Genomic DNA, 26,436 nt, shown 5'->3' on the forward strand with positions numbered 1-26,436 from the left:
CAAGACTCCAACAACGGAGCAGCTGCATCGCATCTCCAACTAAACTGTTCCGCTGAAATTGCAAACAAGTCTCCTTTCTCTTTGTCACTTTGAAAAAAACTCTTTGGAAGTTTTACTGAGAAAAATCAGCCAAATGTACGTGTTTCACCTGTATTAGTCTTTGAACTGTTTGAAACTTTACAGAAACTTTACAGAAGTCAGGATGTCGTCTTCTGTCAACTCTAATTAGAAAAATGACTTTCAATCACACATCAAAGGTGAGAGCAGTGTTCGCTATTTGAACCTCTTGACGAAACACAACCAAACCATCTGATGACAAGACCAGAGTCACCTACAGTCTTCAGCTATGAATTCACAATTTTGAGTTACCTGTACCTTAAAGTTGTAAATGTATCTTTATGTGCAAATATTTTAGCTTATTTCATTCATCATGGCCGAGAATTTTTAAGTAAGTTAGACAAGAACACAGCTGATCAAATGTTACATATAATAAACATTTATTATATTGTTTGATAGTAAATACATTTTTTTTCCATAATGGAAACTATAATAAGGGCAGGGCTTTCTTTTGTTTTTCCGGCTGCTCTGCTGGAGAGTTGTCATGGTGTCGTACATTTTCCTTCTATAAGCACATAACGTTATGGACTCTGAATGTAGTAAGAAATTAATCCCAATAGAGACATGCGTGATGTTTAAAATGGCCAAGCCTGTAAACAGCATTTTTAATATCTATAATACATTCTGACCATGAAGAGTGCAGAATAACCTCTCTCAGGGACCAGGGCAAACTTCTTTGGTTTGATACACTAAAAACATGAAATAAAGAGAAATACGTTTGATTATTTAGATATGATATTTAAGACAGTTGTATTAAAAGTGATACAAAATCTGCAAATCCTGAAATAAAATCAGTAACTCCAGAGCATTTAATGGAGAGATTTTGTAACATTGGTAAAAATAAAAGGTAAAAACTCTGAGTAAATACAAGTCTATAAAAACAGTCCAACCTTATCACTTATTCACACACAGAAAAATATCACTTGCTGTCAAACTGTATAGACTGTATTTATTCTTATGTAGCTTCTCACCATGGAATAAAACCAATCACAATATTACAACACAGTGAAAAATAATGAAAACAGACATTTTATTGTCGTCTCTAAGTATTTAATTAAAAACTGCAAACATTAATCTTAGTTATAGTTTAATATAAGTCATATTAGTCATATAACATTAGTTATATTAAACTCTGTCCTGCTGCTCTACTTATGTTCTTCATCATCTGTCCTGTTTAATCAGAGTCAGTCAGTCTGCTGTCTAACTCCACTGTGAACTGTCGCTGTGTTTTGTCCTGAACTGGACTGCTGGACTGTAAATACGGTGCTTCTGATGTCACTGTCAGATTGTGTTTCAGTGGACTGTGGAGAGTCTGTTATTAACTCGTCCAGATGTTGATGAATCAGTATTTATGTTCGTCTCCTCCTGTCTCTCTAGCTGCTCTGACTGAATCTCATGTCTCTGTCTCTTTGTCTCATCAAGTAGTTTCTTAATTTGCTCAATCTGGTTTTCTCCTTTCTGCTTCCATTCTGTTATTGTTGTAATCACTTCCTGTGTTTTCTGTAGTTTTTCCTTGATGTTCTCATCTTCTGTCTTTCTGTTTCCCTGATCCTGTTTGCCCTCTAATGACTTGTTCTTTTTGTCACCTTTCTTCCATTTGACTTTACTCTTCACTGACTCAGGTTTCTTCTCTTTCTTCTTCGACCCTTCCCCCACCTTCTCCAGCTGTGACATGTGTTTGTCTCTGGAGTTCTCCAGTTCTTTCTTCTGTTCCATCAATACTGAAATCACTTGTATCATGTCGTTCTGTTCTTTCTCTTTCTCTTCCTTCTGTTCCATCAATACTGAAATCACATGTATCATGTCGTTCTGTTCTTTCTCTTTCTCTTGTAACTTTTCCTCATCCAAATCCTTCCTTTTCGTACTTCCTCTGACGAACTGCTCTCTTTCTCCTGTTCCATCTTCAGTTTCGTTGTCATGGTGCATCTTGTTAGCTGTACACAAACAGAGGAAGGAAACTTCTGAACTGAAAGTTCAAACCTGCTGTATTTATGCAGTGTTGCCTTTTAAACAGAAAAGTGTGACAAGATACAGAAGCACAACAGAGAAATGGTGGTAAAACTAAAACAGAACAACAACAAGAGAGATAAAAGCTGGTGTTCAAACAATAACCTGTACAAACACACAGAGGCAGGTCCTGTTTACAAAAATCTATTCATTCACTGTGCAATGCAATGTTTTGCATTACTAACGCACTCATTGCACGTCTCACATTAGATGCATGCTCTCGCCCAAGTTTAGCATAACATAAAGTAACAATAAAGTATGATATGATGGTTGACATTTAGAAATAAGTAACTCAAATTGAAAACTTACGGCCTTTGTTTTGGCTTAGTTTCCAAAAAACTAAGAAAAAAGCAGAAAAAAGCAGGAAACAAACAGACAAGACCACGATGATACGAACAGCAGAAGAAGACGGGGCCATGAATACATCTTCTGAAATGAAAAACAAAAGAACAACATGTCATTTATATAAAACCAGACTTCAGTTGTTAAAAGCTGAAAAAGTCAGCAAATTAAAACTTTCTCACCTAGAATTCGGATTTCTGTCTCTCTGGCCTGGTTGATGTTCTGCTGTTGGACTCTACAGGTGAAGCTGTTGCTGTGTCTCTTCTCCACAGTCACTCTGCTGCTGACAGTATAGAGGTCATCAGGACCTCTGACTGTCTCTGTAGGTCCAGCAGAGACGAGCTTTCCCTCACCATCCAGCCAGAACACCTCAGGCTCTGGATACCAGCCTGCAGACTCACACTGTAAAATCACCCCACTGCTGGTTCTGTCAATACTCACTATGAAAGGTGAGGAGACAGCACCTGAAGATGGAAGAGAATACATTTGAAGTTTTAGTAATAAACCTTCTGATCTTGTAACTACCTATTCAACATCAGCTGTCAAATTAAGACTAAAGAAATCAGTGGTTTCACAGCATGACAAGTTACCTGTACAATCTGTGTTAAATGAGCTGTTGTATCACAGTGTGGATCTCCCCTGGTGTGTATGTCCACTTACCAACAGCAAGCTCAACCACAGATGTACCCAGTCCTGGAATGTGGCATCTGTATTCTCCCTCATCAGAGGGTTTAACTTTGGAGAGTTTCAGTGACATGTCTCCATGCTTCAGTTTGTCAGTGGACACTGATGTTCTTCCTATGTATGATGGATTCTGATTAACCAAAAGCTCCAAACCATCACGCCTCACATGGACAAACCTGGGCCTCAGGTCAAATCTCGCCCACTCCAAAGTCTCAGCAACAACATCCTTGGCAGGTTCCAGGTGACATGGCAAAATAATGTCATCACCAACTATCGCCAGTATTGGCTTAGTAGGACCAACCACCTGGGACTGACCTGAGGAAGAAACAGGTGTATTTTTAACTGCTGCTTATGTCTCTTTGTGGCTTCCTTTTCTAGTTTCAAGATAATATAAATGTGTTGTCAGTACAACTCATTGTTACGGCTGTGGCCATCCTCCAGTAAATTCCCTAGTGTTACCTTGGGTTTTCCAATTTCCTGTATCCCCAGCACTCCCCCGTCTGTCTCTCTATGTCTATGTTTCTGTTTGTGTGTGTGTTGGTGTGGGCATGGGCCTCCCTTTCTCGCTCTCCTGGCTCTTCAGCAGATTGTTTTTTCAACCTCAGTGGTACCTACGCTTTACAGCTGACTTTGTTTATGTTTCTCTTTGAAGAGCAAAGAACCTTAGGGTTTCTTTTGGGTTGGCAATGTTAGTCTGAAGCTCCAAGAAAAATGGAAGAATTTAGATTGTTTTGACTTTTGCATACTGCGGATGTTTGGTTCCACCTGCTGAGGTTTAACTCATTTAAAACTTTAAAACCAATCCTCAGAGGATTGCCATCTTGTTGAAGTAAAGAGGTCTGAGAGTTCCTGGTGACTCAGGGAACTGTGTTGTTGAGGGCAATAGCCCCTGTTACAGTCTCTTAGGTCAAATTGGTCTCAAGCGAGGGATCTGATCAATAGAAACACCTTAATCATGACATTATACCTTTAACATTTCCTGATGTGTTTGTGTGTAGCTTACCTCCACAACAGTGTATTACAAGAAGGAAGACAGCAGTGTGATGAAAAATCAAAATACTGATGGCGCTGAGATTAGATTTAGGGGACTGTCCATTCCACTGGTGAAACATCCTGAAAACTGAAATAAACAATTTTAAAATGGAAAAGACTTTGATAAGGCAATTCTTCAGCAGTCTTATGAAGCTAAAGGCAGTTTTATTATGTAAATATAAGCTGGTTCATACAGTTAGAGTTCCAGACGTGAATAGCTTCAAACCATCACATCCAAAATTGATAAGTTGCTGACCAGCATCAAATTCACAATCTATGGTATCAAAATCTCTAATGTAACGACAAAATGTAAAATTGAATAGAATTCCATAAACTAAAGGTTCTTTAATCTTAATTTGATGACAAATTCATGGAATGGGTGGATCGTTGTTGTATTTACTTTTAAAAACAATTGTGTTAACCATCAGAGTTTTGGAATTGTATGAACAAAAAGTATATTTCATCAATTATATTTTTTAGCACAATAATTATAATTAACCAGTAAAAAAATATCTATGGCACATTGAAGCCTTCATAACTGGTCCCTCACATTGCAGGTTCATTGGTACTTTATTCAAAAGATTAATGATTAAGACGAAAACAGGATACATGTGCAAACGTGTTCATGTCCAAACATGTTTATTACATTGTCAACATTGAATAAAGATGTTCAATGTGAATATGTCCATTTGTATGGATATGTATGTGACATTGAGCGTAACAAGCCCCATAAAAATAGAACAACAATTTGGTTGAAAGACAACCTCCAGTGATTGTAGATTTGCTCTTATTTTAAAAGTAGGTCATTATGAAATGTAATGAAAGGGAAAACTACAGAATTAGCTATTAAAATAATTATTTTTAGTTTAAAAGCTACATACCTGTGGTATGTCTCGAAGAATCACCTCCGCTGCCAGCCCAAAGTCCTCAAATAAAATGATGTGTACTTTGACCCTGACCAACTGTAAAAAAGATAATACGTTTGCAGTCTTGAAGCTGCAGCCAGTAGCAGCAGCATTGTCTGGAAATCTGTATGTTTGTGTCTTTTTAGCCTATTATCACATTTCACACTGAGACTGTCTTTTACATTTGGTGGTAAATTCTTTAGCAGAGTTGCAGCAGTTGCAAGGCATCCACCACCCTCTCAAATAAATGAATACATGCATTAATAAGGATACCCCCACCCATATAGTTCCATCATATCACCGTGAATGACACTGACTGGAATCCACTTTTTTAAGGCTAAATTTTGTCAGTTCCTGTATATTGAGACTCAACATGTCTGTTTCAAATCACAAGGTTTGTGTTTCATTGACTTTCAGAGGCTCTATATCTGAACTACTTAAATATTAACTATTGAAACTGAACTTTGTCACACACTGAACATCATCACCTCATACGGGGTAACTGGTTGCTAGATATAAAACATTAGCTTGTAAATCAACATGTTATGGTTGGAACAAGGAAGTTGAATCAACTTGAGTAATCAACAGTGATGACAGTGTGGCTGATTTACTGCACAGGGCAGAAGAAGGCCTTTCACATTTCTTCACATGAGTGAGTTTGAGAGAGAAAAAGAAGAAGAGAGTCACAGACAAAACAAGCAACGTCAGAGAAAGTGAAAGTAGAGGGATAGAGGGAAACAATAAGGTCTATCGCTGTAGGGATCCTCTTCATGATGTTGTCAGACACTTATAAAAGTCTGAGCCTGTCAGTGGCAAAAACATGCCCTTTTAGTGGACTTTGGCCCTAAGAATTGCATTTAGGCCAGTGCAGCCTGTCTTGTGGCTGCTGGCTGAGGATGGACTACTGGACCAGTTCCAAAACCTTTTGTACTTATTAAACATTTACACCCCAAAATATGTAAAAAAAAAAAATAATAAAAAAATAGGGCCCAGGTTTAAAAGTACCGAAATTACCGATTAACCTCAGTGCAGTCAGCAACTCAGGGGCTTGCCTGCTGTTCAGCATGATTGTGCGTGAAACAATTCATTTGAGACTTACAGCTGTACTACATAAGATTGTGATTTCTAGAAGTAGGCTTGGTTTAAAGAACACACGAGTTAGCTAAATCCCTACTCAATATTTATCTGTTGGAAGGGTTTGGATTTATTTACTCTCTGTGTAAATTGCCATAGTGTTGGCTAATCTATAATTTTACAGCTAGTTAGCTTACCACGCTAAACAACTGATCTGTAGGGTTACTAATTATAATACAAATGTAAAAGGTCCTTTTAATTGTTCATGGTACTTTGTAGAACCACAAAGGCAATGCCTTTTGAAGAACCATTTAAGAAGAAGTTAAAGCAGCAAAAAAGTAGAATTACCCAACTCAGATTACTGTGCCAACGCAGTGCTCTCATTGATATGAATGAAGGGGATGCATTTTCTTCCATAGCACTAATAATGGCACATTCTGATTCTCTGTCCCTCCTCCAGCCACAGTCCCACTTACCCAAACCTATTCTCTACCTGTCAACCAGATGTCCTCAGACTTTTCCACCTGACTCATCAGTTTTCACTTTCCCTCATTTTCATGCAGTAACCCTTTTCCCACCTGTTCACCTGTTTCCGCTTTCCCTCATCAGTATATAACCGGCCCATTTCCACTCATTCCCTGCCAGATTGTTTTTGTTAAAGTTGCAAAGTTGTTTTGTGTCCTTGCTTTCGAGCCTCCTGAAATTTAACCTGGACCTGTACCTGCAAACGATACCCTGTCACCTGGACCTGCCTGTTTACCTGTGCCTGCCTGTAAGCCTATAAGACGGTGTAGTCCCTCATTCGTCCAGGAGTGTTCTATCATAGAAAAGGTTTCAGTCGTAGTCATCTGGACACTGTTTTCAGAATCAAGACGTTTCGGCTCCCATCCGGAAGTCATTTTCAATTGTGAAAAAATTGGACGGGAACTGGAAATTTAAGCTACTCTGTGTTACATAAGCCCTGCCCTCAGGAAGGAATCTGCCTGAGTATCTGTTAATAGCTAGTTTCACCTGAAACTGACCTAATAGTTTCCAAGATGGCCCAGAAATCAGGCCTATTGCTTTCTGGCTGCATCTACTTCATCACTGTTAAGTACCTGATTAGCATGTGATTGGCGTGACCAAGGTGATAATACACTCTGATAGACTTTGGGCAGATTAAATCTCAGACCACCATTTCTGTTCAAAGAGGGGTTTTCTTTTTTCACAAAAATGGCTTCCTTGACACCCCGTTCAAACCAACTCTTCTCTCTACTTAGAATCTTCACCTCGCTCTCTTCAAATGTGCGGTTTGTAGCTTTTAGATGCAAATGCACAGCGCTCTGTAATCCTGAGTTAGCGTGTCGTCTGTGCTGATAAAGTCTTTTGTGAAGTGGCTGTTTGGTCTCGCCTATGTACCGTTCTTTGCAGTTTTCCTCACTGCACTGAATGGAGTAGACAACATTGCTCTGTTTCTGTGTGGGCATCTTGTCCTTAGGGTGAACGAGTTTCTGTCTTAAAGTGTTGCCTGGTTTAAAGAAAACAGGGACATCGTGCTGTCTAAAGATCCTTTGTAGTTTTTCAGACAGTCCAGATACATAAGGAATGGAGACACCGTTCCTTCTTGGTTCTGTTACACTTTTGTCCTGTTTTTTGGCTCTTTTAACTTTGTTGATAGCCCAAGTAGGATAACCACAGGCTGAGTGCATTCTGGACATGCCTTTCCTCTTTCTTCTTACCCTCTGAGCCGGTGGGCACTTCTTGGGCTCTGTGTTGTAATGTCCGGATTACACCCAGCTTGTGCTGTAGTGGATGGTGTGAGTCAAAGAGCAAGTATTGATCCGTATGTGTTGGTTTCCTGTACACTTCTATCTGGAGCTTTCCGTCCTCTCCTCTGAGAGTAGAACAATCAAGAAAGGCCATGCGGTTCTCTTTGGCGTCCTCACGCGTGAACTTGATGTTGGAGTCCACCGTATTAATATGCTCTGAGAACGCTTCCAAGTCTGGTTTCTTGATTTTCACAAAGGTGTCATCCACGTAGCGGTACCAATGACTTGGTGGTGTGCCTGGGAACGAGGATAATGCCTTCTTCTCAAACTGTTCCATGTACAGGTAAGCCTATATATACCTTTACATTGGCAATAAATCTGCTGTCTGCCTCAAGTGTCTGCATTTCGGTCCTTCCCCCACTGCCTCATGGTCACACCTGCTTGACAAATACAGTGGTGTGAAAAAGTGTTTGCCCCCTTCCTGATTTCTTATTTTTTTGCATGTTTGTCACACTTAAATGTTTCAGATCATCAAACAAATATTAGTCAAAGATAACACAAGTAAACACAAAATGCAGTTTTTAAATGAAGGACGGTATTATTAAGGGAAAACAAAATCCAAACTTATATGGCCCTGTGTGAAATAGTGATTGCCCCCTAAACCTAATAACTGGTTGGGCCACCCTTAGCAGCAACAACTACAATCAAGCGTTTGCGATAACTTGCACTGAGTCTTTTACAGCGCTGTGGAGGAATTTTGGCCGACTCATCTTTGCAGAAATGTTGTAATTCAGCCACAGTGGAGGGTTTTCGAGCATGAACTGCTTTTTTAAGGTCATGCCATAGCATCTCAATAGGATTCAGGTCAGGACTTTGACTAGGCCACTCCAAAGTCTTCATTTTGTTCTTCTTCAGCCATTCACAGGTGGACTTGCTGGTGTGTTTTGGATCATTGTCCTGCTGCAGAACCCAAGTTCACTTCAGCTTGAGGTCACGAACAGATGGCCTGACATTCTCCTTCAGGAGTTTTTGGTAGACAGCAGAATTCATGGTTCCATTTATAAGTCTTCCAGGTCTTGAAGCATCAAAACAGCCCCAGACCATCACACTACCACCACCATATTTCACTGTTGGTATGATGTTCTTTTTCTGAAATGCGGTGTTACTTTTACACCAGATGTAATGGGACACACACCTTTCGAAAAGTTAAACTTTTGTCTCGTCAGTCCACAGACAATTTTTCCAAAAGTCTTGGGGAACATTAAGATGTTTTCTGGCAAAAATGAGACGAGCCTTAATGTTCTTTTTGCTCAGCAGTGGTTTTCGTCTTGGAATTGTGCCATGCAGGCCATTTTTGCCCAGTCTCTTTCTTATGGTGGAGTTGTGAATACTGACCTTAACTGAGGCAAGTGAGGCCTGCAGTTGTTTCGATGTAGTTGTGGGGTCTTTTGCAACCTCTTGGATGAGTCATCGCTGCGCTCTTGGGGTAATTTTAGTCGGCCGGCCACTCCTGGGAAGGTTCACCACTGTTCCATGTTTTCGCCATTTGTGGATAATGGCTCTCACTATGGTTTGCTGGAGTCCCAAAGCTTTAGAAATGGCTTTATAACCTTTTCCAGACTGATAGATCTCAATTACTTTCTTTCTCATTTGTTCCTGAATTTCTTGGGATCTCGGCATGATGTCTAGCTTTTGAAGATCTTTTGGTCTACTTCACTTTGTCAGGCAGGTCCTATTTAATTGATTTCTTGATTACAGGTGTGGCAGTAATCAGGCCTGGGTGTGGCTAGAGAAATTGAACTCAGGTGTGATAAACCACAATTAAGTTATGTTTAAACAGGTGGGGCAATCACTTTTTCACACAGGGCCATGTAGGTTTGAATTTAGTTTTCCCTTAATAATACCATCCTTCATTTAAAAACTGCATTTTGTTTTTACTTGTGTTATCTTTGACTAATATTTGTTTGATGATCTGAAACATTTAAGTGTGACAAACATGCATAAAAAATAAGAAATCAGGAAGGGGGCAAACACTTTTGCACACCACTGTACATGTCTGAACAGGGCCTTAGTCTGGCTAACCAGCCCAATATCACAAATCACAAAATTGCCTTAAGGGGCTTCAACTTACTCAGTAAGTTTAGACAACTTAATGAGTTATTCAGCTAAATTAGTTAGCATGCTGTTGACTTTCGGGCATCATGAATGGCATTGCCACTGATGAAAAATAAATTGCTTTTTGATTATTACTATTATTATTATATTTTTAGTTATTTGTTACAGTAAGTTAATTTGTTCGCACATTTGTGTTTGCAGGCTTGGTATGCTCTAAAAAACCTGTGATTCGCTGGTGCTACTTAAAACTCAACCAATAAGACCTTTCTCAGAGCAGCAATGTTTCAGTCACCAAAAATAAGCTGCACAGGAAGAGGAGGTTCTCACCTACATTAAATTTATCTGTCATTAGGTCTGATGTTTAGACATTCAGCAGCAAGACAACATGGAGGTTACAGCTCTCTGCATCCGACTGTGTGAGTACGGAAACTGTCTCTAAATCTCTAATAATTAAAAATATAAATCAGAATGTTTTATTATATGCAAAGAGTTTCCCTACGGGGATCAATAAAGTATTTCTGATTCTGAGTATTTCTGAAATTAAAGCATCTCCGCTAATTCTGATACACAGCTCTTTTCCTTTGTATCCACAGTAATAAATGTATTGATGCTTCTGCTTGCGGAAGATCAGCACTGTTACTGTGCTGAGAAAGCTGGTAAGTAGCAGTTAATTATTTCCATATCAGGTTAATCTAACTGCTCATGTGCAGTCACTTTATTCACTGACAGGTGCATCTATGAATGAACCTTCAAGCTCAGCTGCATCAGTGTCACTGAAAGTAGAATACAGGTGTCATATTCAAATCACATGGAAAGTTAACAAGTCTCTAACTATTGGGGTTAGGAGATTTGAAAATGGGCTCATGGACTGACAAAGGTTGATAAGCCTTTGTGTAAACCCTTGAACACAATAGAAGTATACTATACATGTATACCTGACTTATCTGAATCTATCCAGACCCACATATTGTGCCTATAGATTAAATTCTACTTTTCTACAGCTTCAAGTGTGTTGAAAGATTATATTTCAGAAATTATACCAGAGAGCGTCGTCTCTTTATGCTTTTTATGCTTTTAATTTAAGTCTGCTTGAAGTCTGTTCACAAAGAAGAAGTGCTCACTGTTATCAAAGAACACTTACAAAAAACACATAATCACTTTCTCTGTCTTATTCTCAGATGCAGCTTTTCTTCGTGTTGTTCCAAACAGGCTCCAGCTCTTTGAGTATGACTCCATCTTTTTTGATTGTGAGGGATTTGCTAATTTCACCAAGTGGAGAGTGATGAGGAGGATCATGGGAGTCAAAACAATATGTGGTCCTGACTGGGAGACATCAACGGGACCCTGTGTAATTAAAAATGCCTTTGAAGCAGACAGTGGAGAATACTGGTGTGAAGCTAACGGAGCAGAGAGAAGCAACTCTGTCAACGTCAGTGTTACTGGTATGTTAAGCATTGTTACATTTAAAACTAAAGAAATACCAGTTTTGAAAAAACAAACAAACAGAAAATTCAAACCATCAATGAAATGACTGAGTAATGTGATGGTAGTTGGTGGGGACCAAAAGAGAGATATAAGAAAGTGAATACTGAACTTTAATTCATCAGGTGGACAAAAACACGACTCTAAATGAATGATCATGTTGTATGTGAAAATAAGCATTTCTTCCGTAAGAACAATGAGGCAAACTTTATGTTGGTCCCCCTAGTGGGCAATAATCAACCGACCTTTAAGTTAATTATTCTGTATGATTCAAATGCAATGATAATAATAATAATGTGTCAAGATTATTTTCTCAAGCAATGACTTATACTTATAAATTAATGCATTAGCACAATATAGTGCTCCTCAACAGATGGTAATAATGGAAACATGTTTTTGTACTACAACTGCAATTGACCTACTATAGATGTATTGTATAACTGCACAGATACAAAATATACTGACAGCAATTTCAGTGTTTCTTCAAATGTAAATTCAGAACCTTTTTTCCTTGTTCTGTTCCACATGACAGCAAAAATGATGTACAAACAATTATGTTACATCTAATCATTTTTAAAACCCTTGTTGTTCAGCTGGCTCTGTGATCCTGGAGAGTCCTGCTCTTCCTGTGATGGAGGGAGACGATGTGACTCTGAGCTGCAGAAACAGGATGACCTCCTCTGTTCATGTGGCTGATTTCTATAAAGATGGCCTCCCAACACAGACTGGCAGTAAAGGAAACATGACCATCCACGATGTTTCTAAGTCGGATGAAGGACTCTATAAGTGTATCATCGTTGGTGGTGGAGAGTCAGCAGAGAGCTGGCTGCCTGTTAGAGGTGAGACTCAACAAATCCCCTGATTGATACACCATATCAATACACTATTTTTAAATGTCTGAAATCAAAACACTTTTGCTGCAGAGGGACCACAAAATGAAATCATAAAGCTCTTTCTTTAATAGTCTTCCAAACACCTGGAGAGACACGTCCTCCCCACCATCATTCCCCTAATCTCCTTATCCTCAGGATCTCTGTGGCCATATTGTTGGTGGCTCTGGCGTTGCTGCTGGTGGGACTAAGTCTTTGTGGAATACACAGAGGTAAAAACTTGAGTAAATGAAATATACAAAGTATGTTTTACTGAGAACCGTTATGATTGCTTTCCAGTTTTCCTATCGATGCCATTATTATACAGGTTTTCTTTTCTGTACTCCAGTGTTGGCCTGCATTTCCTCGAAGACGTCAATGCCAGGATCACACTCAGGTGACGCAGAAACAGGTGAAGAACACAAAGCATGTGTGTATTGGTAAATTCTTGTCATTATGGAAGAAATCTTAGGTGAGACACTAGAGGAAGATAATTACCATGGTGTCATCCATGACACTAACCTGATGACCTCTACCTAACCCCTAGTGGCGATACATATATACTACAGCAAGATCGATAACCTCTTTAAATTCCTCTGGCCGGAGAGTTTAATTGTGTGTTTGGTTTTAATCAGAAGATGAGCCAGAAACTTGACTCCCAGCTGATAAAGTCATATTGAGCCAATTATGTTGATCAATACCCTTATTAAGCCAAGATATTACATTAAAAAAACTATTCTTAAACGTTTACTTTTTGTAAAGTACATAATGATTTTATTATGTTCACCTATGTTTCATTTGCAACTTAAAATAAGGCTCAAGGTGTCACTTGATTAAAGGAAATTCTTGAAATAAGCTGATCTGTATTGTGAGCAAATACAAATCTTATTGTATTAGCATATTATGTTTATTTTCACTTGTATAAATACCTCTCTGACTGATGTATCTATTGTACACAATAACAGCTTGTTTTTCCTGTTTTGTGTGTTTCTTTCAGTGTCTGGACTGACCGGTGTAGATCATCCACAAAGGGCCGTGTATTCTTGCATCAAAGCCAAAACGAGCTGTACAGGTAATTTACTTTATACAGACACAGAATGCTGCATGGAAACTCTTTTGATTTGCCTGAAACTGCTCAAAAGTGAAAAGATAAATTACTTATTTGATGAGTTCACCCCCTGCAGTTGAACTAAACAGGTTGGACTAAACCTAGTCCAATATTTTCAAAGGTCAGTCTTGCATATTTAATGTGGTTGTGTGTGTGTTTGTATCGTGACCTAGAGACATAGCTACAGGCATCTTATAATACACAAACCACGCAAGAAAAGCACAGCCAGAAAAAGATACGGCTGAACTCCCTCTGATGGGGGGGGGGGGCTCCATGACACATATGCACAACAATGCATCTTTTGAATTTGTTTCAAGATGACACTATCAAGAACCCTTTCATTTATTTTACCATACAGCTCCTCTCCTTCCGACACTCTGGGTCTACACCTCAATTTAAATCCTCAATTTAAATTAGCATTTTCTCTTTGAGTTCATGCAGATTTTTATGGCTCAAAATGGAGTTTCCCCCCTCAGTTCACAGTCAAGAAAGGCCAATTTATACTCGTCTCATTTTACTCATCTTTTCTATAGTGAAACTAATGTTGCATCCGCTGAGTTATAAAATTAGATAAAAGAATAAATGAAAGAATGTGCCTGCCAACAAGCTGAGGCATTTCACTTGTTTCCAAAGCAGAAGCAGGAGTATCCAGCTGCACGGCGACGCCGGCCAACGACACTCCCTCAGCTGGTACAACAGATGAATACTGCCTCTACTATACAATCGATTAGGTAAGAATCACAGTGATGCTGGTCTCCACTGCTCACCTCCTCCAAATCTGTCATATTACCCCGTTTACAGCGTCTCTTGTGGCCCCTAGTCGACCAATAGTAATTCCAAGAACTCACCTCACAAGATTATTAGCAGCATTAGCATCACATTTCACACTAACTAAAATATCAGGAAGAGAAAAATGCACAATTACAACAACAATTACAAGACTGACACAAGTGTTTAAACACAGTGCATTGATGTGCACTGATATAGTCTATTGACATATTTTGCAGCTTTTGTTTTTAAACGTTATAATTTTTGTCGATCCTGTGTGTCTTCCAGGTCACCGAGAGCAGAGACTTCTGACTGAAGCAGCGACAGTTTAAAGCTTTACTTTGTTATGTGGCAGGTTCACAGAGAGAAAAGCATCTGTTTACTGTGTCTGTTTGAGTAAAACATTTTATATGTTTGTATTATGTATCTTATGTATTATGTTATATATGAGGACTTCTGTCTTCAGAGGTTATACTTTTGATAACATTAGTTGGAGTGTTGTACTCGTAATAAAAAATAAAACAGGCACTTGGGAAAAAAAGACATAATATGTGGATTCATGATGAGAGTGTATAAAATGAGCGATTTTGAGATGAGCCGGACTGACTGTACAGCTGTGTGGCTGTTTTTAAAAACCTTCATCTGAGGTCAGCTGTCTCGCAGCTTCAGGGTCTGTTTTTAAGAGTGAGCGGTTTATTGGAGTGTGACAGTTAACCCGCCTTGCTCTGTCTGCTCTGCCTGTTCACACGTCTGAAGACGCTGTTTAGAAGAATGGAGCTGCTGCAGCTTTTAAATAGACTCACTGTGGTCAACTGCCAACATGCTGATTTTACGTCAGTCAGACCTGAAGCAGCTGTGAGACTGCTGATAATAACTTCACATGAACGTATTGAACCATTGATATAATTAGAATACACAAGCTACTAACCTGTATGATGGCACACAAACAAAATGTCACACTTCATAAGACCTTTTACATCCAAGGGCAGTATTTGGATTTTGAGTTTGTTATCTAAAAATTACAATATATTCTTTTTACCCTCTAAACAGGTTAACATGAAAATTCTCACAGCACAGAAACTGTTAAAGGGAAACTCCGGCAATGTAGTTTTACACTTCCATAAAGATGTGAGACTCACAGAAGAAAAAGTAATGGTCGAAATCAAAGCAACAGAGGCTGAGATATCCGACTGCTAGTCCCTGTAGAATGTGTCCAGTTTAAAAAATGCAGGATCCTACATTTCCCATGGTGCAACTCAACAGCATCTTTCATTAGGCCGTCTTGCCTGTTACATGCCCAGGTCTTTCACACTCCACGCTCCCAATTTGTCAAGAAATTTGAAGTCTCGAGCCCAACCTAATATTAAGCCTGGTGACATCATCCGGGTTATTTTCTCAGACTTGACGAAGCTCCACAGCCACAAGCAACGTTATACAACTGTTTTCACAGGCCGAGTAAAGTCCATGAAAAGTGGCTTTCATGAGTAAAGTTGAGGTGAGCTGCTCCTTTAAAGAAAACCACCACTCATTCAGGATCTTTGATAGCTCTGCGATGCCCCCTTGAGGCTCCATTTTGTTGATGAACTTTTATAAATATGCCTCACTAAATATTTTTGTACACCGCCTTTAAGGATAAAGTGGATAGCTAAAAATAGATACCTAATACTTGGGACTAGTCTTAAATAGTGCATATGTTTAAATAGTGGAATTTAAATATAAATGTAGACTACAGCATTTTGAAGTGCAATAAAAACCTAAACCTTGTATTTAACTATGTTCCTTTGCTGTGAGCAGAACTGGGTGGTGATCAGTGAGCACCACCTTGAATGTTTTAAAATGCCACAAATAAAGACTGGCAGTAAAATGTACATGCAAACACGCCCTGAGGGACGGGCAGAGCAGACATGAAGCACACCGCTGAGCAGATGGTGATGCAGAACAGCAGAACGAGACTGGACCATAAACAGATCAGCTGAAATATTAAAAAACATAACAGATGTGTAACTAGACCCAACTGTCTGTAACTAACAAAGTGATGACATTAATGAGTCATAAACCATTTTTAAACCTGGAACATGGATGTGTGTCTCTCTGGCCTGGTTGATGTTCTGCTGTTGGACTCTACAGGTGAAGCTGTTGCCATGTCTCTTCTCCACAGTCAGTCTGCTGCTGACAGCCAGAGGTCATCAGGACCTCTGACGGTCTCTGTAGGTCCAGCAGACAGAGACATAAGTGTTTCTACATTTAATAATCCGCTTTGACTATCACTCTGACAAACCCTCCGCATGGTAACTGCAGCATCTCTACACCTGTGTGTGGACACACATGTGAAATGTGTCATGTAATGATCTGCATTAAAATGCACCTCAGAGCATCAAGTCTCACTTTCTGCTTGTATTTTCTACGACTTAAAGAAAGAAATTTAAACAATTAATAATTGTATCATGACCATATTTGGATAGAAGAGGACACTTTTATAACATTATTTATTACTTTAATGCCAATAAAAGTCCAATATCAGCCACATGTATGTTTTATTATGATTTTTTTATTGAAATATATATGCTATAAAATTTCTGTCTGGGAAAAAATGTTTTTCATATACTGTGAATTATGTACTGCAGGGGGCAGCACTCGAATATGTGTGTGTGTGTGTTTGTGTGTGTGTGTGTGTGAGAGAGAGAGAGAGAGAGAGAGAGCGAGAGAGAGCTAAAAAGAAAGAAAAGAGGAAATCATGATTCTGATAATGTATTTTCCCAGTTTGTCTACATGTATTTATGGAAACTTCAACTATCACCACAATCTTTAAGTCATCTGTCAATGAAAATAAAACAAGTAGCAGCAAAACAACTTCAGTTCTGGACAGATGTACATTATATTATAGCTGCTCTCTCTCTCCCCCTCCCTCTGTTCCAGACACAAACACATCAGCTCTCTACCGCTCTTTCCCTCTCTCACTCTTACTGATACTCCTCTCCTCTTTGTTTTCGGTCCAGTTTTTGGTCTTATGTCCTCGGTTCTCTCTCGTCCCCCCTGCAGCTGTCCCTCAGGACTCAGGTCACTGTACCAGCATCACAGCAACTAACCTTATTCCAAAACTCCTATATTTCCTGTCACATTCTTTGAGAACTGCAAGGTGTGAGGTTATACTGTTTGGTTACGAAGAGTTAATCTGCACCTGCCAGCCAATCAGAATCAAGAATTTTCACTGGCCTTGGTGTAATTTTTAGCCGTGCTAGCAGCATGGCTCCAGGGTTGGCAATGTCGGTCCATCACTTTGGTCCAGACTGAAATATCTCAACAACTCCTGGATGAATTGCCTTGAAATTTTGTACAGACATTCATAGTTCCCAGAGGATGAATCCTTAAGACTTTGGAGACCCCCTGACTTTCCCTCTAGTGCCACCATGAGGTTGACATTTGTGGTTCAGAGGGAAATGTCTTGACAATGATTAGATGGATTGCCATGAAATTTGTTACAGATATTGAAGGTCCCCAGAGGATAAACTATAAGGACTTTGGTGATCCGCTGACTTTTTCTCTAGCTCCACCAGCAGGTCACATCTTTCACTTATTCAGTAAAATATCTCAACAACTACTGGATGAATTGCCAAACTTTCATGTTTCCCAGAGGATGAATTCAATGACTTTGGTGAACCTCTGGTGACTTTAGCTCCACCAGCAGGTCACATCTTTCACTTATTCAGTGAAACAGTGACTCCTGCCAGCTCCCAGTATTCATCTTGTTGGCTGCTCTGTTTTCCCTGCCATACAAACTCTCCTGTCATTTCAGATCCAGCCACTTCCTCCTGCCCTGCAGTAAACCTTTCCCTGCCAGTCCCATCACTTGACCATCCACGCCCAACTGCTCTCCTGTTCCCCATTTCCCTAATTAGTCTTGCAGTATACAGTATATACCGGCCCATTTCCATTCTGTCTTTGCCAGATTGCCCTAGCTTTCCAGCCTTTGTTCTGCCTGCCTGACCGACCCACTGCTTGATCGATGGATTGGTGATTCTCTGCCTAACTCCTTTCTGGATAAGTTTGTCTGTTCTGACTGCCTTCTTAGTTTTGACCTCAGCCTGTTTATTGATTCAAGTAAATGTGGACTTTTATCTTAACCTGTCTGCCTGTGAGTCGTGCTTTTGGGTTCAAGCTTGCTGATTTTCTGAGCCATTACAGAAATATCTTAACGTCTACTAGATGGATTGACACAAAATTGTGTACATATATTCACGGTTTCTAAACGCACACTCTTACATTTCCTCTAATAGCACCATGAGGTTGACGTTTTTGTTTTTTATTGAAAGATCTCGACAACTAAAACATTCCGACATTCCCATCAGCCTCTGCTGTACTTTGGGTTTAGTGATAAATAGCATGTGTTAGCATGCTAACATGCTAAACTAAGATGATGAACATGGTAAACATTATACCTGCTAAACATCAGCATGTTAGCATTGTCGTTGTGAGCATATTAGCATTCAGAAATGAACATTTAGCTCAAAGCACCGCTGTGCCAAAATACAGCCTCACAGAGCTGCTAGCATGGCTGTTAGTCTTGTTTAAGCCTCGCTGACACCTAGAAAAAGTAGTTGTAGTCATTTAAAAGTATATTTTCATCTATATTTTGACCAGAGGTCCTTCCTGCTCCTTGTAAGTCTGCCTTGTTTTTTGGCTTCACCCACTGATATTTAAATTGACCACTGAGGCTATTTCTACCACGACAGCAGCTCTTTCTGCAAGACACATATTTTAATCTAAAGCGCAAAATTAGCGTTGCATCATCAGCATAAATAAGCCACACAGGAAGAGACCCGTTCTCACCTCCATTACACTTCAGTCTGATGTTCAGACATTCAGCAGCAAGACAACATGGAGGTCACAGCTCTCTGCATCAGACTGTGTGAGTACTGAGACTGTCTCCATTTCCTTGACAGTGATAAAAACAAAATGATAAAGTTGTCATTTGAAGTTAATAAGGCTGTTAGAAAAATTCTGTGATGTTTCACAGGTTTCATGTAGAGAAACCTCTGTGTGCAAAAATGTGTGGTTTTGTACTTTTCTGTATCAGTTATAAGATTTAACAGACAACACGCTTACCTTCAAGAGTAGCTGTAGGAATCGATAACTCATGTAGATGCTATAAACGTGTCTCTGTGATGTTTTGCTCTTTTCCTTTTTCTCTCCAGTGATGAATGTGTTATTCCTGTTGTGTGCACGTGCACAGAAACTTGGTAAGTACCAGTTAGTTGCACATTTCTAGTAATAAATGATTCAAAATTTTGAAGGATACATTATTTTTTGGAAAGAGTTTTAAAGAAAAGAAGGAAGCAGCAAAATATCTTCTGTTGAGATTTTAGGTAACTGACCCTTTATGAATAATAGAAACAAATGAATGTTTGTTTAACAGGAATAACATTACCTTCATCATTTTTCATGTAGATACATTTACTGGGTTTAAATTGGTTCTATTATTTTCAAACTATATTCCACTATTTTATACGGGATTTGAGAACAAATCTGTTTATTTTTCTTTGTTTCAGATTCAGTGTCTCTTCGTGTAGTCCCAGACAGACTGCAGTTCTTTGAATATGACCAAGTAACGCTCATTTGTGAGGGGTTCAGTGTCTCAACTGAATGGAAAACTGTACATAACTTCACAGTTGAAGTACCCTCATGTAGAGCTACAAGTGCGGTGACAAGTAAGTCTTCCTGCACCATTAGTAATGTTTATCCAGACGAAAGTGGAGAGTACTGGTGTGAGACAGGAGAGGGGAAGAGAAGCAACAGCATCAACATCACTGTCACTGGTATGTTTGCATTAAGACAACAAGGTTTTGTCATAAATTCATCATGAGTTCAATGTGAAATAAATATTAAACCCATGTTGATCAGCTGGTTCTGTGATCCTGGAGAGTCCTGTCCTTCCTGTGATGGATGAGGAAGCTGTGACTCTGCGCTGCAGAAACAAGATGGCCTCCAACCTCTCTGCTGATTTCTTTAAAGATGGCTACCTCATCAGGAGCAGCTCTACAGGAGAGATGACCATCCACAATGTTTCCAAGTCTGATGAAGGATTTTACAAGTGTAACATCTCTGGAGATGGAGAATCACCAGAGAGCTGGTTGGCTGTCAGAGGTGAGACATATCAGTGTTTCAAAATAAAATGCATACATACATGTGCTATAAATGACTTGAAGCACTTGTTGAATCTGTTTGTTGATTCCGCTGTTAAACTATTGTCAGATTCCCAGCGTGCGAAGCTTCAATGGCTGATTGAAGTATCTGAAACAAGTGCATTGAACACGATCTTTTTAGAAGCTTTTATTTGAAGTTTTGTAACACTGATACTCATTACATGAGTATGAACAAGTCATAATGGACATTGAAATCTTAGGTTTAATCATTCTCTTAATACTTTCAGTTTTCAATCTTTTTAAATCATAGTTTAGACTTTCAAAATTTACTTTCAACCATTTCATGTCTCGTAAAGTAACAGCACAATCTAAGTTACAATTCTTTCTCTGAAGGTCCTAATAAGACCACCGCCTCCTATCCTACCCCATGGATCATTGTCACTGTTTTAATGCTGGTTCTGCTGTTGGTGGTGGGACTACTTCACCTTAACAAAGGTTACTGGCACAGAGGTACGGATACATTTCACAACTTTGGCGCTAGAGAATGCTGTATTTTGTGTTGATGCAGTTTGAGTGGCAGTCTCTTGTATTTTATATTGTTATGAAGGCCAGTTAGCCTTTTTATTCAACCCGACAACCCAGTTGTGCATCTGTTTATTCCACACTATGTTTTTACAACACACCACAAAAGTGCACCTCCCCTTCTTGGAATCTCTGCAACTTAAGTGCTTTTACTCTACTACTGAAAATTGGTTGTGGCTTGGTCAACCTATCAAGGACTGAAGGAGTTAATCAACAACAATGTGGTCTCAAAGCAAGATAATGAACGTTTCACTAATAAGGTTTGGGGCAAAAACCAACAGAAATCAGTGTTGTCAAAGCCTAAGGATGTAAAGCATGCAACACAAATCTCAACCAGCTAAGACGTGTTTATAATGGGCATGCAAATGTTTGGTATTTTGGTTACAGTTTGGCACAGTAGGGGGATTGTTACTGTAACCCAGCAGGACATTTTGGCAAACAAAACGTGAACAGTGCCTACTGTTCACAAAAATGTGTTCTGATTTTTTTTCTACCCCTTTATAAATGAATCCATGCAATGTAATATTTGCTGTCACAAGATAAAGCACAACGAGTGTCCACCAGGAAGATGCTATATTTGTTGTATCATGTTTTAAATACTTTTAGCTTCTGTTCCTGGTTTTCTACTGATGCTGTTATTCTTCCGTACTGCAGTAGTGCTCTACCTGTCCACACTAACACCTGGATCAGGCTCCGCTGAGGATCAAACAGGTGAGAACACAAACATGTATCAGCATATATTTGGCATCCTACGCAGGAATGTAAAGTAAGATGATTGCCCTGCCCTCCGTTATTAGGATCTTTGTTTATACAGCACTTTTAAAAGCCCAGGTTACAACGTGCTTTACACAAGGGAGCAAATTAAAATGAACAAATATAAAATCAAGTATAAAATCAAATCATCATATCAGGGACCTCTTGAACTACAAAGTGAGATTGAAAAGCCTAAATCGAAAACTTCCTGTCTGATTTAATCATCAGGTTGGTGACTGTCATTTGTGGTGTGAAATGGGAGGACCCTGTCCTATTGTTCATTTTAAAACAAGCAACAATTTTGCCAAAAGGCATCATGATTTCCTGTTTGATTGCTCCAATGATGTTTATTCAAAGATTTATTAGTGAGACAGATTCCTTACTTGTGTAAAGAAAAAGAAAATCACAAAGATTTGTCTGTCTGTCTTTGTCTATAGTATCTGCTATGTGAACTGAAATACAGTTTTTTGTTCAGCCTCTGCAGTGTACAGGGCAGCTGATGCAGACAAAGCGATGTATGCTGTTGTGACAAAAAGCAGGAAGAAGAAAGGTACTTCGCCTGACAGTTATCTTTTCTTTAGTTTTACTTAACGTGCATTACTACCTCATGTCAAGTACAGACCACAGCAAGCGTTTGTTAGATGCAGGTGACAATTTGAGCTTCCTGGACTCAAACCACAGAATAAAACCACAGAGAAAACAAAGCTGAAGGGCCTGTCAGAAATGTATGTAGAGTGGAGGTTATGAGTTGGCTTCATACAGCACAAAAAGGTTACCTTTGTAATATAACTTGAGACATGCATTCAATTCAAAGTTAAAGTTTCTGTATCATTCCATTTTTGGGTTGTCCGTCCGTCCCATTCTTGTGAATGCGATATCTCAGGAACGCCCGGAAGGAATTTCTTCAAATGTGGCACAAACGTCCACTTGGACACGAGCATGAACTGATTAGAATTTGGTGGTCAAAGGTCACTGTGAAATCAAAATGACCTTGACAAACACCTTTGTAGCCATAACTCAAGAATCGATGTGGTAATTATGACAAAATTTCACACAGATATATAAGTGATTACACTTTTTACCCCAAAGGTCAACTTCACTGTGACTGTGTGACATCATATCACGTCACTGTGACATCATGTCCTGGACATTGGCCATTATTCAACACCATAACTCAGGAACAGAAGGGGAGGTTGTGATGGTATTTCACAGCTGGTCGGACACTGAATAGGTGACACTTCTGACTCAAAGGTCAAAGGTCACTGTGACCTCTAAATAGGCTTTTAGCCATAATTTAAGAATGAATTCACACACACATGTTGACTGCGACGACACAACGAGGAAACAATAACTAGCACAGTACGGGCTTTCCTCCATCACGTCCACTCTGCCTTTGACTTCTGCCTCATTCTGAATTTCGAGCGTCATCACTATCACATGACTGCACATGTGCACGTACATGTGTACCTGATTGGCCAATACATCTATGACAATCCTTCATTAATCAGTTCAACAAAGTATATTCACTGAAATCATACTATGTATCATCAATGTAGTGATAACTTCCATTTAGCCAAAAAACACACTTTATACCTTTTTATTCAACTCTTTCCAAGTATTCACTACATAGATTATATGAGTCTGGGCGGACATGGATGTAAACTGGAACTTGACTGTTTGGCGGAGGCAAACAACTGTGGGGCGGTAATTCTAGTTTTCTTGAACTTTAAAAGGATTACTAATTTCCCTTGCATACTGTTCTCATACTCTTTTTTTGCTCAAACTTGGGGATGTTTAAGGTTTGAAAATATTGACATTATACTTCATAAGCCCATGATTCAAAGCCATAACACACCCATAAGTGATATTGCAGTCACGTAAAACATAGTCACAGTGTTGTGCAAGCTTCTTGGAAATTGTAGTGAGCTAAGCTGCCAGTTACTCTACATGAAATGAAGCTTCTCTACACTGAAGCTACCGCCCAGAGAAGTGTAGAAAGCTAAGCTTGCTACGGCCTGTGCCGTGACCTTAGAGCTTCTCTGTTGTCTTTGTCTGTCTGTTTCTCTCTGTGTTGTGGACGTGTTGTGGACGTGTTATGGACGTGGCGCTCCCTCTCTCCACGGGCTCCTGTCTTTCCACTAATCAAACACTGCAATATATCAACCCTGCTGTTTCCTTCCACTCATCCCCAGCTCATTGTTTTCAAGCCATGTGGTATTTCTGTGTTAGCATTCCAGTTACTTTGTTGCTTGTGTTTTTTGTGCTAACAGGATCACTGCCTGCCAGCCACACCTTCCACTGCATTTTTTTATTTTATTTTATTTTTTTACATTGAACCAACTGCATTCAAAGTCAATGCTATCTCAGTGATCAATAAAACTGTCAATAAGCTGTGCTCTCTGCTCTCACTGCTCCAAAACAAACCACGCTTAAAGTGAGTAGGCACATTTCCCAAAATGTCAAACTAGTCCTGATAGCATTCAAGGGAACAAACAGATATTCCAACTCAAACTTACAATGATCCAGAGCATCATCACTGATGATATCTTTATCTTTATCAGCTGAAGGACACAATCTCTCTCCGTCAGATGAGGATGAGCTGTCATCTAGACCGCTTTACTACACCGTGGGCCCGGTTGACAGTCTGACACAACTGGGTGAGACTCATTGACTAAAAAGCCATTTGAATGGTAACTGATGTTGGGATTAACCAACATCAGAGACACCACCAGTTTTGTAATAAAGTATATTTTGACAACGCACTGACATAATTCCATCTGTTTTCAAAGCTGAGTCAAGAGTATCGAGCATCGCAGCGATGTCAGTTCCCTCAGCAGGTACCAACCCACCTTTAACAGAGGATTCCTTCTACTCTATAATCCAGAAGGTAAGACTGAGGGCAATACTGGCTTTAATGCTGCATTCACGTCATATGGGATGGAAAGATTCCTACATTAACGACATTAATATAGGAATCTATATTATTCCTATATTGATGTTCATGTCATTGGTGAACTCAGTGGTTATATGATTGCAAAATTGGCCATGTGAGGGTTAAAAAGTACTGTGCATTGACAATACACTTTACACTAGATATGAATTAGGGTTTAATCATATTAAATAAACTTTGGCTGACACAAGGCGGCCATGTTTGTTTGGTTTCCAGGCACTTTCGTGTTACAAACGTCAAGGGGATATGTTGGAGCTTGTGAATGCTATAGAATAACGTTGATATGACTTGAATACTGCATTGATGTTTGATTCACCAGAACAGCAATTCCAACAGCAATTCCCCACACGTTTGTCACAACTTTGATTCTTGTGCTTTTCAAAATGAGAAGACTAGTGTTTCATATCAACAATGTTTCAGACCAGTTTGGGAATTGTCGTATGAAGTCAGTATTTCTAGATGTCATCTAAATGTAACCATGACTTAGGATTTTAAAACGATTTTAAAAATTCATCAGTCACCCAATCATACTTACAGAAAGAAGTAATGCCCATTTGTTTTATGACAAAGTCTTGAGGCAAACAAAAAAACAGGCCGTTTGTAACTTAAAATATCTGCAATGCATTCTGTGTTTTTCTCCACCTTGACATACTTTCTTTGTATTTTAGATTATTTATATTTTGTTCTGTACATCCTATGTGTCTTACAGGTTGCTGAGTGACAGCTGACTGAGGGAGGCGCTTTAAAAGACATGCTCGCAGTTTCACTCAGTGTACCGGAATAAGCAACCACATTATGAGTGCAAACAGGAAGTAACCCAGTTACTAAGTATTGTGATTGTGATTGAACAAGCTATATCTGGGAAAAGGTTTGCACTCTTTCAGCCCCATATCTGTTTACTGTATTACAAATACATAGTAATGTCTGTACAAATAATGTGGAAGAACGAATTTACCTCAGATGAGTGGTGTTATGTCATTACTTTGATGAACATGTTGATAAAAGTGGTACAGCTTGTGTGCATTCAGATAGTGCAACTGTCTGTACATTTATGAGAACAGTAAACAGTGTGTGTATTCACATTTAAGTATTTGTTGTGAGTACCTGTGGAGTTTAATGCATTTTAAAATGGACCAATTCGTCATGCAGCCTTCATCTGAGCTCTTCAGTACTAAAGCATCTGTGTCTATCAGTTTATTATAGTCTAACAGTTAAACCAACTTGTTGTGTCTGCTTTGTCTGTTCACACGTGTGAAAACAGTTCACAGGAGTGGAGCTGCTGCAGCCTATAAATACACTCACTGTGGTCAACTGCTAACTTGATGGTGGTGAAGCAGCAGCACTGAGTGTGTGGTATGATACGGTACATGTCTCGTAAAAGCACATCATAAAAGTCACTTATGAGAAGACGAGGAGTAAATGTAACTGCTATCACAGTGTATGAAGGTCGGGTTCTACCCGTCAAAGTGCATATTTGTGTTTATTCTGTGATACAAAACATTTTTTCTCAAGGTCGTTGTAATGTTGACCATGCTGACAGATCCTGCTTTAACAGAGTCTGTTCTTGCATTAATGAATGAGGGGTTTAAGCAGTGTGTGCCATGATTAGGAGATGATTAATTTAGACATTTTAATGAGTGAAGCTGGGCAGTTGAAAAAAAGTGGCACGGTGAAATTCATTGGCGTGTCTTCATTAAATTTGTGAATAAAACAGAGCACCATAGTTGTTGAATTTGTTATGTATGGGACTTTTACGTCCA

The 26,436-nt window shown here is 39.2% G+C and overlaps 3 protein-coding genes across 4 annotated transcripts; 2 read left to right on the forward strand and 1 right to left on the reverse strand.

Annotated features, from left to right (window-relative positions):
- Positions 1-1,046: 1,046 nt before the first annotated feature.
- LOC122870156 (butyrophilin subfamily 3 member A2-like) lies at positions 1,047-5,477 on the reverse strand. Of its 2 annotated transcripts, XM_044184047.1 has the most exons (7): positions 5,064-5,477; positions 4,154-4,270; positions 3,127-3,465; positions 2,649-2,930; positions 2,434-2,553; positions 1,912-2,051; positions 1,047-1,848 (listed from the first exon to the last, which is right to left on the reverse strand). In XM_044184047.1, the coding sequence occupies exons 2-7, from the start codon at positions 4,260-4,262 to the stop codon at positions 1,411-1,413; spliced, it is 1,428 nt and encodes a 475-aa protein (XP_044039982.1). In that variant the 5' UTR covers positions 4,263-4,270; positions 5,064-5,477; the 3' UTR covers positions 1,047-1,410. The 2 variants fall into 2 exon arrangements, with proteins under 2 accessions (XP_044039982.1, XP_044039981.1); XM_044184046.1 differs by having other exon boundaries at positions 1,047-2,051; positions 5,064-5,476.
- A 5,154-nt stretch (positions 5,478-10,631) lies between these two features.
- On the forward strand, positions 10,632-15,080 carry LOC122870706 (low affinity immunoglobulin gamma Fc region receptor II-like). Its single transcript, XM_044185067.1, has 8 exons — positions 10,632-10,680; positions 11,203-11,466; positions 12,100-12,345; positions 12,471-12,608; positions 12,725-12,787; positions 13,373-13,447; positions 14,117-14,214; positions 14,540-15,080. The coding sequence occupies exons 1-7, from the start codon at positions 10,632-10,634 to the stop codon at positions 14,212-14,214; spliced, it is 933 nt and encodes a 310-aa protein (XP_044041002.1). The 3' UTR covers positions 14,540-15,080.
- Positions 15,081-19,069: 3,989 nt separating this feature from the next.
- LOC122870204 (low affinity immunoglobulin gamma Fc region receptor II-like) lies at positions 19,070-25,896 on the forward strand. The gene is made up of 10 exons (XM_044184193.1): positions 19,070-19,157; positions 19,444-19,488; positions 19,798-20,064; positions 20,150-20,392; positions 20,785-20,901; positions 21,628-21,684; positions 22,202-22,276; positions 24,288-24,383; positions 24,516-24,613; positions 25,386-25,896. Exons 1-10 carry the CDS (start codon positions 19,127-19,129, stop codon positions 25,395-25,397), a joined length of 1,041 nt encoding a protein of 346 aa, XP_044040128.1. The 5' UTR covers positions 19,070-19,126; the 3' UTR covers positions 25,398-25,896.
- The last annotated feature ends 540 nt before the right edge of the window (positions 25,897-26,436 follow it).

This window comes from Siniperca chuatsi, linkage group LG22, assembly GCF_020085105.1.
Source record: "Siniperca chuatsi isolate FFG_IHB_CAS linkage group LG22, ASM2008510v1, whole genome shotgun sequence".
Classification (NCBI taxonomy): domain Eukaryota; kingdom Metazoa; phylum Chordata; class Actinopteri; order Centrarchiformes; family Sinipercidae; genus Siniperca; species Siniperca chuatsi.

Coding starts and splice junctions, on each gene's coding strand:
- LOC122870156 (XM_044184046.1), bottom strand. CDS start 4,262: ATGTTTCACCAGTGGAATGGACAGTCCCCTAAATCTAATCTCAGCGCC. Junction 3,466..4,153: donor TGTAATACACTGTTGTGGAG/GTAAGCTACACA, acceptor TTTCTTCCTCAG/GTCAGTCCCAGGTGGTTGGT. Junction 2,052..2,433: donor ACTAAGCCAAAACAAAGGCC/GTAAGTTTTCAA, acceptor GTTTGTGTACAG/CTAACAAGATGCACCATGAC.
- LOC122870706 (XM_044185067.1), top strand. CDS start 10,632: ATGCTTCTGCTTGCGGAAGATCAGCACTGTTACTGTGCTGAGAAAGCT. Junction 11,467..12,099: donor TGTCAACGTCAGTGTTACTG/GTATGTTAAGCA, acceptor CTTGTTGTTCAG/CTGGCTCTGTGATCCTGGAG. Junction 12,609..12,724: donor TCTTTGTGGAATACACAGAG/GTAAAAACTTGA, acceptor TCTGTACTCCAG/TGTTGGCCTGCATTTCCTCG.
- LOC122870204 (XM_044184193.1), top strand. CDS start 19,127: ATGGAGGTCACAGCTCTCTGCATCAGACTGT. Junction 20,065..20,149: donor CATCAACATCACTGTCACTG/GTATGTTTGCAT, acceptor CATGTTGATCAG/CTGGTTCTGTGATCCTGGAG. Junction 20,393..20,784: donor GAGCTGGTTGGCTGTCAGAG/GTGAGACATATC, acceptor CTTTCTCTGAAG/GTCCTAATAAGACCACCGCC.